Source organism: Mobula birostris, chromosome 21 (assembly GCF_030028105.1).
Source record: "Mobula birostris isolate sMobBir1 chromosome 21, sMobBir1.hap1, whole genome shotgun sequence".
In the NCBI taxonomy this organism is placed as follows: Eukaryota; Metazoa; Chordata; class Chondrichthyes; order Myliobatiformes; family Myliobatidae; genus Mobula; species Mobula birostris.
Genome location: NC_092390.1, coordinates 60,479,982 through 60,491,991, shown reverse-complemented (window position 1 = coordinate 60,491,991; position 12,010 = coordinate 60,479,982). Strand labels below are relative to the sequence as shown.

The 12,010-nt window shown below is 43.1% G+C and overlaps 1 protein-coding gene across 6 annotated transcripts in view; it reads right to left on the bottom strand.

Annotated features, from left to right (window-relative positions):
* Window positions 1–9,809: 9,809 nt before the first annotated feature.
* The window catches only part of trub1 (TruB pseudouridine (psi) synthase family member 1), a 61,839-nt gene continuing 59,638 nt past the window's right edge, over window positions 9,810–12,010 (bottom strand). For 5 of the 6 annotated variants that reach the window (XM_072239590.1, XM_072239592.1, XM_072239596.1 and 2 more), the window contains one exon: window positions 9,810–11,948. In XM_072239590.1, coding sequence (XP_072095691.1) covers window positions 11,743–11,948 — 206 coding nt within the window. In that variant the 3' untranslated portion in view covers window positions 9,810–11,742. The remainder of the gene's footprint in view (window positions 11,949–12,010) is intronic. The other variant, XM_072239595.1, reaches the window with a different exon arrangement.

Genomic DNA, 12,010 nt, shown 5'->3' with positions numbered 1-12,010 from the left:
AAGGATCTTTTTATTCCCACTCACTGTCTCCTACCCATCAGCCAATGCTCTAACCATGTTAGTAACTTTTCTGTAATACCATGGGCTCTTAACTTGGTAAGCAGCCTCATGTGTGGCACCTAGTCAGAGGTCTTCTGAAAGTCCAAATATACAATATCCACTGTATCCCCTTTATCTATCCTACTTGTGTAGCCCCCCGGCCAACCTCAGGGTCGCTCGGCTCGCTGTCGTCTAGGGAAACAGCTCTCGGCCCTGCCAAACTGGGTAATTAGTTTGTGTGGATGCTGTGTGATGTACCCCACCCCGCCCAAATAACAGACAATACACCAGATATGATTAAATGATTTACAGTTTATAGATATTACTGGAACTATATAATTAATAGAGAATCAAATATAAAGGGAAAATAAAAGGCGCCACACTTATCAAAGTTCAATATCTTCGTGCACAAACAGTTGGAGATCAGGACCCTTCTTCCTCACCCTGCAACCCCTCGGACCACCTCGACCGACCGCCTGGGACCAACAACGGTGGTCGACCAGACACTCCACACGAGTCCGTCTCCGTCTCCTCGCCGAACGCCCTCTTTGGGGTCCGACCCCGTTAGCAGACATCACAGCACCTGGTCCATCCTCTGTCTCTCTCTCCCGCCTTCTGCCTCCAAAACCGCGCACATACAAATCTTCCAGATACACCAAAATCATAACAACTATCCCAATTGGTTCGTAACATCTTCTTATCACTGCCTAACCCAAAACAAGCTGCTAGCACAAAAACTTTCTCAGCGTTTAACATAACAAAGAAGCATTCCCAAGTATAACATAACAAAGAAGCCATTTTAATTAGCGTACGCAGAAACATAAGAGACGAAACCCCCTTAACACTTGTAATTTCCATGAAGAATCCAAACGTTCGTCAGGCAAGATTTTCCCTTAAGGAAACCATACTGACTTTGTCCTATCTTGTCCTGTGTCACTAAATACTCCATAACCTCATCCTTAACAATTCCCAACTACTGAGGTCAGGCTAACTGGTCTATAATTTCCCTTCTGCTGCCTTCCTCCTTTCTTAAAGAATGGAGTGACGTTTGCAATTTTCCAGTCTTCTGACACCATGCCCAAGTTCAATGATTTTTGAAAAATCATTACTCATGCCTCCACAATCCCCACTGCTACCTCTTTCAGAACCCTAGGGTGGAGTTCATCTGTTCTGGGTGACTCAGGTCTTTCAGCTTTTCGAACACCTTCTTTCCTGTAATAGTAACTGCACTCACTTCTCTTTTCTCACACCCTTCAACATCTGGCACACTGCTAGTGTCTTCTACAGTGAAGACTGGTGCAAAATACTCATTTAGTTCATCTGCCATCTCCTTGTCCTCTGTTATTATATCTTTGACCTCATTTTCTAGCGGTCCTATATCCACTCTCATCTCTATTTTTTACATACTTGAAAAAGCTTTTATTATGCAATTTGATATCATTTGCTGGCTTGCTTTCATAGTTCATCTTTTCCCTCCTAATCGTTCTTTTAGTTGCTCTCAGTAGGTTTTTAGATGCTTCCTAATCCTCTATCTTCCCACTAATTTTTGCTTTGTTGTATGCCCTTTCTTTTGCTTTTACATGATCTTTGACTTCCCTTGTCAACCACAATTGTACTATTTTGCCATTTGAGTATTTCTTCATTTTTGGAATACATCCATCCTGCACCTTCCTTATTTTTCCCAGAAACTCACACCATTGCTGCCCTGCTGTCACCCCTGCCAGCAGGGCAGCAATTTACCTTGGCAAACTCCTCTCTCATATCACTGTAACTTCCTTTACTCCTCTGAAATACTGCTACATCAGACGTTACTTTCCCCCTATCAAATTTCAAGTTGAACTCAGTCGTAATGTGATTACTGTCTCCCAAGGGTTCTTTTACCTCAAGCTCCCTAATCACTTTCAGTTCATTACGTAATGCCCAATGCAGTATAGCTCATCCCCAATGACAAAACTGTTCTTAAAAAAGCCATTCAACAAGCTCACTCTCTTGAGATCCATTGCCAACCTGATTTTCCCAATTGACCTGCACATTGAAATCTCCCATGACTATCATAACATTGCCCTTCTGACATGCCTTTTCTATTTCCCATTGTAATCTGTGGTCCACATCCCAGCTACTGTTGGGAGGCCTGTATATAACTGCCTTCAAGCTCCTTTTACCCTTGCAGTTTCTTAACTCAACCCACAAAGATTCAACATCTTCCAATTCTTTGTCACATCTTTCTTCTGATTTGATGCGCTCTTTACCAGTAGGACCACACCACCCCCTCTCCCGACCTTCCTATCCCTCCAATATAACTTAAGGTCTTCAACATTCCAAGGTCGAGAGAGTAGGACTGCCCCAGTGCAATGACAGTTCCACTTTAAAACTCTACTGCACAGGTTTCCTGTCATTGTTGAACATGACGGACAACCACGACAGTCAGACACACAGCACCAAATTCACTGTTACTACCAAAATAAACCAGGTTAACGTGCTGGGTGGCGAGGTGGAGATACGTCTCTATCACAGGAGGTGTAAGATACTCCTTCACTCTGCTGGCCTGCAGGTCACCCTTGGGCAAGACGTAGCACCTGCTTAGCCCCCCCACCACCCCCGATCAGGGTCACGTGAAGCCATGGAAAAAGGTGGATGGTCACATGAGCAGCCAGTGCATATCACAAGTCCTGGTTCAGTGACCACTGATGCTAGGCAGACAATCTCTGAAGAGTATTAATAATGGCTGGGGTCATTATTGATAAAGGCAATGGCAAACCATACCTGTTGAAAAATTTGCCAAGAACAACCATTTTCACAATAGTATCAGGGCAATTCTACGTGTATTTTGGGTAACTGCAGGATAAAGTAACTTCACAGCTTCAACTTCATGATGCAGCAACAGACTGCTCATCTATATTTTCAATAATTTATTGTCAAAACTCCTGTGGTCACAGTTGAGCATGGGTGTTGCATTCAGGGTGACTAGATATTCAGGCCCGGGCAGTACAATATGGAGAGCAAGGTGCTGCCCATGTGCAAGTTCCCCCTCCCCACACATCTGATGAACCCAAAAGAATGGCAGACACTGATACAGTTTGGCACCAGTAGCACGGCAGGAGCTGTTAGTCAGCGTTGACCTCAACATAGGGCTAACTTGGCGACTCCGGCTCAAGACTTATCACTCGAAGTTTACTCCCGAAGCCTTCCACATGAATGGGCACAGCCGCAAGGGAGCGGAGGTTGAGATTAGGATCTTCCTTCTCCCCGATGAGCTGCTGACCCTCATGTGCTTGAAGCAGCTGGTTTTAAGTTTCCAATAACCCCCCTTTGTCACTTCTCCTGTCAGTAGAAATGGTTCCACTGGACTTAGTAGCTAAGCTTCGCATGAAGGCCAGGAGCTGGACCTGGTTGTAAGAGGTACCTGCCATTGGGAGCATTTAATAGGTTGCAACTGCCTGAATGAATATCAAATCTCCAAGATAGTGGATGGTGTAAAAATTCACAAAATGTCACTGAGATTTATTTTAAATCGCTTTACTGGTAATCTGTATATATATACATATACACACACACACACACACACACACAGGAGAGATTGTTTGCCATCCCATTTGACAACGCTCAAAAGCTACAATATATAAATAGGCATGACTTCAAAAATGCAAAACAAACCCAGACAGAAAAAAAGACATCTGATGGCCCAGCACGCAGCTGAGACAGATAGAATATCAGCTTCTTACTTCAATAACCCCATCTGTGCCTTGTTGTTTGATTTCACCGACAATAACAGCTCAGGGGGCGCAGAAACTGACTCTTGCCAAAGCTCACTGGGCGATGGGGAGGAAGACGGGATGCAACAGTTAAATCAGCCAATTTCTTTCCTCTAGAGCAGCTGAAGTGTGCATGCCTGGATGTCAAATGATGAAAGGATTAGCCTGATTGAAGATGCACAAGTGGTTGAATTACCCAGTATATAGAAATAATTGCCAATGGGGAAGGCACTATAAGTAGCTGGGGCTTGAAGGAAACAGCAGTGAAAATGGGAGACGACTGATGGAAAATTAGAAATTTAAAGAAATACAATAGCATTGCTCATGTTTTCTCATTGGTAAAGTATTTGGATGCAATGCTTATCTTTAACATTCAAACAATTATTGCAATGTGCTGTACATGACACAGCAGACTGGTTTTAATGGTTGCCTAATATGGATGCATCATAATACTGTGGAAATATAATAATTACATCATTGGTCTTAGTGGGAAAATGAAATACTTAAAAATAGGAAATAGGGGAAATAGTAATCCATAAATAGCTAACTTGCACAACATAACTCTCTTCAAGGATGCATTTATTAAAGTAACATTAAACTGAATCACAAAAAACTGTTTCTCTTATCATGGTTTCCTATTATTGAACTAATTAGATTTAAAATATACCTAATCATAAAGACAAAAGTATTATGAGAGGTTCTGCAAGGGACAGGGATTCAGATTTCTGGATCATCGGGACCTCTTTTGGGGCAGGTGTGACCTATACCAAAAGGACGGGTTGCACTTGAAACCGAGGGGGATCAACATCCTGGCAAAAAGGTTTGCTAAGGCTTTTGGGGAGGAGTTTAAACTACAACTGCTGGGGGGTGGGAACTGAACTGAAGAGACAGAGGAAGGGGCGGTTGGCTCACAAATAGAGAAAGCTTGGAGACAGTGCAAGAGGGAGGATAGGCAGGTGATAGAGAAGGGATGTGCTCAGACCGATGGTTTGAGATGTGTCTGTTTTAATGCAAGAAGCATCATGAACAAAGCAGATGAGCTCAGAGCGTGGATCAGTACTTTGAGCTATGATGTTGTGGCCATTACAGACTTGGATGGCTCAGGGGCAGGAATGGTTACCTAGAGTGCCAGGCTTTAGATATTTCAGAAAGGACAGGGAGGGAAGCAAAAAGAGGTGGGGACATGGCAGTGCTGATCAGAGATAGTATCACGGCTGCAGAAAATGAGGGTCATGGAGAGATTGTCTATGGAGTCTCTGTGGGTGGAAGTTAGAAACAGGTAGGTGTCAGTAACCCTCCTGGGTGATTTTTATAGACCACCCAATAGTAACAGGGACATCGAGGAGCAGATAGGGAGACAGATTCTGGTAAGGTGTAATAACAGGGTTGCCTGGTGGAAGATTTTAATTTCCCAAATATTGATTGGTGTCTCCCTAGAGCAAGGGGGTTAGATGGAGTGGAGTTTATTGGATGTGGTCAGGAAGGTTCCCTGACACAATATGTAGATAAGCCTACAAGAGGAGAGGCTGTACTTGATCTGGTATTGGGAAATGAACCTGGTCGGGTGTCAGGTCTCTCAGTGGGAGAGCATTTTGGAGATTGTGATCACAATTCTATCTCCTTTACCATAGCATTGGAGAGGGATAGAAACATACAAGTTAGGAAAGCATTTAATTGGAGTAAGGGGAAATATGAAGTTATCAGGCAGGAACCTAGAAGCATAAATTGGGAACAGATGTTCTCAGGGAAATGTATGGCAGAAATGTGGCAAATGTTCAGGGGATATTTGCGTGGTGTTCTGCATAGGTATGTTCCAATGAGACAGGGAAAGGATGGTAAGGTACAGGAACCGTGGTGCACAAAGGCCGTTGAAAATCTTGTCAAGAAGAAAAGAAAAGCTTACGAAAGGTTCAAAAAACTAGGTATTGATAGAGAACTAGAAGATTATAAGGCTAGCAGGAAGGAGCTTAAGAATGAAATTAGGAGAGTCAGAAGGGTCCAGGAGAAGGCCTTATGGATTAAAGAAAACCCCAAGGCTTTTGACAAGTATTTGAAGAGGAAGAGGATAAGACATGAGAGAAAAGGATCAATCAAAGGTGACAGTGGAAAAGTGTGTATGGAACCAGAGGAGATAGCAGAGGTACTTAATGAATACTTTGCTTCAGTATTCACTATGGAAAAGGACCTTGGCGATTGTAGGGATGACTTACAGTGGATTGAAAAGCTTGACTATATAGACATTAAGAAAGAGTATGTGCTGGAGCTTTTGGAAAGCATCAAGTTGGCTAAGTCTGGGGAATGGACAAAATGTACTCCAGGCTACTGTGGGAGGCGAGGGAGGAGATTGCTGAGCCCCTGGCAATGATCTTTGTATCATCAATGGGAACGAGAGAGGTTCCGGAGGATTGGGGGTTTGCAGATGTTGCTCCCTTATTCAAGAAAGGGAGCAGAGATAGTCCAGGAAATTATAGACCAGTGAGTCGTACTTCAGTGGTTGGTAAGTTGATGGAAAAGATCTTGACAGGCAGGACTTATGAACATAATGTGATAAGGAACAGTCAGCATGGCTTTGTCAAAGGCAGGTTGTGCCTTATGAGCCTGATTGAATTTTTTGAGGATGTGACTAAACATGTTGATGAAGGTACAGCAGTAGGTATAGTGTGTATGGATTTTAGCAAGGTATTTGATAAGGTACCCCATGCAAGGCTTATTGAGAAAGTAAGGAGGCATGGGATCCATGGGGACCTTACTTTGTAGATCCAGAATTGGCTTGCTTACAGAAGGTAAGAGTTAGTTGTAGACGGGTCATATTCTGCATGGAGGTCAGTGACCAGTGGTGTACCTCTGTTCTGGGACCTCTTCTCTTCGTGATTTTTATAAATGATCTGGATGAGGAAATGGAGGGATGGGTTAGTAAATTTGCTGATGACACAAAGGTTGGGGGTGTTGTGGATAGTGTGGAGGGCTGTCAGAGGTAACAGCGGGTCATCAACAGGATGCAAAACTGGCTGAGAAGTGGCAGATGGAGTTCAACCCAGTTAAGCGTGAAGTGGTTCATTTTACTTTATACCTTATTGCCGCCAAACCATTGATACTAGAACATACAATCATCACAACAATATTTGATTCTGCGCTTCCTACTTCTTGGATTACAAATATTAAATATTAAAAACAGTAAAAATTAGTCAATATTAAAAATTTAAATTATAAATCATAAATAGAAAATAGAAAAATGCAAAGTAAGGTAGTGCAAAAAAACCGAGAGGCAGGTCCAGATATTTGGAGGGTACGGCCCATATCCAGGTCAGGATCCGTTCAGCAGTCTTATCACAGTTGGAAAGAAGCTGTTCCCAAATCTGGCTGTACAAGTCTTCAAGCTCCTGAGCCTTCTCCCGGAGGGAAGAGGGACGAAAAGTGTGTTGGCTGGGTAGGTCAAATATGATGACAGAGTATAGTATTAATGGTAAGGCTCTTGGCAGTGTGGAGGATCAGAGGGATCTTGAGGTCCGAGTCCATAGGATGCTCAAAGCTGCAGTGCAGGTTGACTGTGTGGTTAAGAAGGCATACGGTGCATTGGCCTTCATCAACCTTGGGATTGAGTTTAAGAGCCGAGAGGTAATGTTACAGCTATATAGGACCCTGGTCAGACCCCACTTGGAGTAATGTGCTCAGTTCTGGTCACCTCACTACAGGAAGGATGTGGAAACAATAGAAAGGGTGCAGAGGATGTTGCCTGGATTGGGGAGCATGCCTTATGAGAATAGTTTGAGTGAACTCAGCCTTTTCTCCTTGGAGCTGCAGAGGATGAGAGGTGACCTGATAGAGGTGTATAAGACGATGAGAGGCATTGATCACGTGGATAAGTCAGAGGCTTTTTCCCCAGGGCTGAAATGGCTAACACGAGAGGGCACAGTTTTATGGTGCTTGGAAGTAGGTACAGAGGAGATGTCGGGGGTAAATTTTTTTTTATACAGAGTGGTGAGTGCATTCCAGCAATTGTGGTGGAGGCACATACAATAGGGTCTTTTAAGAGACTTCTGGATAGGTACATGGAGTTTAGAAAAATAGAGGGCTATGGGTAACCCTAGGTAATTTCTACAGTAAGTACATGTTCGGCACTGCATTGTGGGCCAAAGGACCTGTATTGTGCTGTAGGTTTTCTATGTTTCTATGTGCTGCTGGAACTGGAGGACCTGAGCTATAAGAAATGGTTGAATACGTTAGGACTTGGTTCCCTAGAATGTAGGAGACTGAGAGGAGATTTAACAGAGGTATGCAAAATCATGAGGGGCATAGATAGGGAGAATGCAAGCAGGTTTTTTCCACTGAGGTTGGGTGAGACAACTAGAGGTCATGGGTAAAGGGTGAAAGGTGAAATATTTAAGAGGAATATGAAGGAAAACTTCCTCACTCATGGCGGTGAGAGTGTGGAATGAACTCCCAGCACAAGTGGTGGAAGCAATTTTGATTTCAACATTTAAGTGAAGTTTGGATAGGTACATGGATGGTAGGGGTATGGAGGGCTATAGTCCGAGTGCAGGTCAATGGGGGTAGGCAGTTTAAATAATTTGGCACGGACTAGAAGAGCCAAAGGACCTGTGTCTGTGCTTTAGTTTTCTACGACTACGACTCAGGCAGTCACGACAAGTATAGGGTAAAACTTAGAGCAGCAAAAGTAAAACATTCTTCAGGGAGTCAGATCACCTGATGAGTCAGGCACACCAAGACCTTGCCATAGAGTTGTTAATTTTTCTTGATCATAACTTGGATCTTGTAGAAACAAAGGTCTTTCACATCGAGGCAACTGGAGATCGGATACAGTAAGCAGGCAGATACCTTGGAGTAATCTGTCATTACCGAGATGCAACACAGACCGTCATAGGAAGTCATTCCTGCCGGTGGCCATCAAACTTTACAACTCCTCTCTTGGAGAGTCAGACACCCTGAGCCAATAGGCTGGTCCTGGACTTATTTCCTGGCATAATTTACATATTACTATTTAACTATTTATGGTTTTATTACTATTTATTTATGGTGCAACTGTAATGAAAACCAATTTCTCCCGGGATCAATAAAGTATGACTATGACTACAATTTGAAGAGGATATCAGAAACAAATAATATACATTTATTTGAAATTAGTTCACTGAATTAATTGTTTCATTCTCCTACTGTTTTTTTTTATCAGTGAGGCCTACCGCAGTGGGACAGGGTCGACCAGGGATGCTGCGCCCTAGCTGTCTATGTGCAAGCCAGGGCAGTACGATATGGAGAGCAAGCTGTTCTCCGTGCAGCAGGCTCCCCCTCTCCATGTAGCTGATAAATCCAAAGGAACAGCAAAGACCGATACAGTTTGGCATCAGTGACTTTGCAGGAGTTGCCAGTCAGTGTTGAGCTCAATGTAGGATTGCCTTAGGGGCTCCAGCTCTGTAGTTTTCCCTCGGAGATTACTCTCGAAGGCTTCCCCACGAGTGGGTACAGCCACAAGGCAGCAGAGGGTTGAGATCAGAGTTTTCCTTCTCCTAGACGAGTTACCAACCACAGCTGACGGGCCCCATCTGTCCAAACCAACTGATTTAAGATGCCAGTAACCCATCCTTGCCCCTTCTCCTGTCAGTAGAAACAGTTCCACTGGACTTAGTAGTTAACCCACATGTAAAGGCCAGGAGCTGGACATGGTTGTCAGAGGCTATTTGAGATACACACCATTGGGAGCATTTAATAGGTAGTAGGAGCTCCTCCCACTATCCCCCATCCCCATCTCCCAGCTATGACAACCTTAAGGAACTGATTATTCATAAAATTAAGTAAGTGGATAACATTTACTTTACAGCATCTGTGGGGAGAAACCCTAAAACAGAAATTGAAAAAAGTGAAGAGAAGATAGATGGGGTGGTGGCAGTGATGATAGGCAGACTGAAGTGAGGTGAAGGATGATAGGCAGATCAATTTAGGTAGGAAAGGAGATGAGGCAGGTAGAATATAGACAGAGACAGACAAAAAGATTAGATTATGAAGACACGCAGTCCTCTTTTATTGTCATTTAGTAATGCATGCATTAAGAAATGATACAATATTTCCTCCGGTGTGATATCACAAAACCCAGGACAGACCAAGACTGAAAAATCTAACAAAACCACATAATTATAACATATAGTTACAACAGTGCAACAATACCATAACTTGATGAAGAAGTCCATGAGCACAGTAAAAAGTTCAAAGTCTCTCAAATGTCCCACATCTCACGCAGATGGGAGAAGGAAGAAAAACTCTCCCTGCCATGCCTGACCACAGTCCGACTCGGAGTCATCCGAAAACTTCGAGCCTCCGATCAGCTCTCCGACAGCAAGTACTGAACGTCATCTCTGTCCAAACGATTCAACCTCAGCCTCGGTCACCAGCAGCAGGCAAAGCCCGCGCAGTAACAACAGCAGCGAACCGGCGTTTCAGAAGTTTCTCCAGATGTTCCTCTGTGCTTTCATGACTATCTCCATCAAATCAGAATTATCCACAGCCCCTATTTAACGGATACGATATCATTTTTCACCGGAGGGCTGCGTACGCACGGCGCGCTGCTCTCTCTCCTCCCGCAGATGGAACCAGGTGGGGGAGGAGAGAGAGTTGAATGAGAGAGTGAAGATGGAGATAGGTAGGAGCATGTTGGGCAGAAATGAAGAGGCTACCAGAGCTGCAATCTGATGACAGGAAAATAATCAGGGGAACCATTAGGAGACAGGAGTAGAGCAGATGAAATCAGAACCAGATAGGGGAGGAGAGAGTGAAAGCAGGTGGATAAAAGATGTGGAACCCAAAGAGGGAGATGAAAATGTGTGATGAGGGGGCTGGGGGCTGGTGGGGTGGGGGAGGGTGTGGTATTATAAAAAAATGGGAAGGTGATAGAAAGGGGGGGGGTTCAGAAACACAACTGAGATTAGAGTTGCCTGAAATCAGATAATTCAACTTTCATTCAGTTGAGACTACCCAGGCTACAAATCAATTACCTAGTTTGCTCCAGATCAGGCCTCCTCTATATCAGTGAGACCAAGCACAGGCGAGGTGACTGGTTTGCAGGGTACCCTGTCTGCATTAGCCTTCCAAAGCTCCCAGTTAACAAGCCATTTTAATTCCCCTTCCCATTCGCACATTGACCTCAATCGGCAGCCTTTTTCACTGCCACTATGAGGCCCAATGCAAACAGGAGAAGCAACACCTCATAATATATCTTGTGTCAATAAATTGGCTGAGGTGTTCATTTACATCAAATCAAGATCATTACTGATAATGAAAAAGCAATTGCAACATACAACTCACACCTGAGGTACAAATTTAGGGAAAAAATCCTGTACGCTCTGACAAAAAACATAAATTGCGTGCCAAGGTTATTAAATGACAATGAACAACAACAAAAAAAAACCCATTTATTAGATCAGCTTTGATGAAAGAATGTGTGCTGAATTTTTTTATGAGTTACTTCCTAATTATACAAGCATTATTAACATCTTTCATCAGGAGAAAATCTATGCATCATTAAAATGTCAGTAAAACAAAGTTGCTAGGACGTTGACTGGATTACTCTATACAACAGCACAGTTATGATGTGCAAAAGGTGCTGGCAGCTTAATTGGACAACAATGGAAGTTAACAGTTCTAATTTTCAGTGATTATATTCTTAATCAGAACTGTTTAAAGCTCTGAATGTGTTGAGATACACAAGATTACTCCAGTAAAATTCAAATTATAGTACTCTGACCAACATTTATCATTCAAACATCAACAGTATTTGGTCACCATACATTGATTTGTGAAAGATTGATGTGCTGAATCTCCTGCATGGCATCACCTCATGTCTTTCTAAAGAAATGCACTGGCTGTGAAGTGCCTCAGGACACCCAGACAAAGGCACTGTATAGTCACAAGTCTTTGTTCACCTATGGAGAAATGCACTGCAGTATCAATCGATTTCTTTTTCCTGTTCAGAGATTTCACTCTTTAATTTCTTGTAACCTCCTTCATTTTTTACCAACTGTGTGCAATTCTCAATGGCTTTTACTACTTCATTGATTGTCCACTTCTCCTCCTGAAGTGCATGTTCATCCAACGTGAAAGGTCCCTGTTTGGTTCTGATCAACTCCTTAACAAAGGCACAGGAAGAAAGCTCTAGCAAAAATAAAATGTGTGTTATGTCATTGAATTTCAAAAACAAAAATTGCTACCATAAA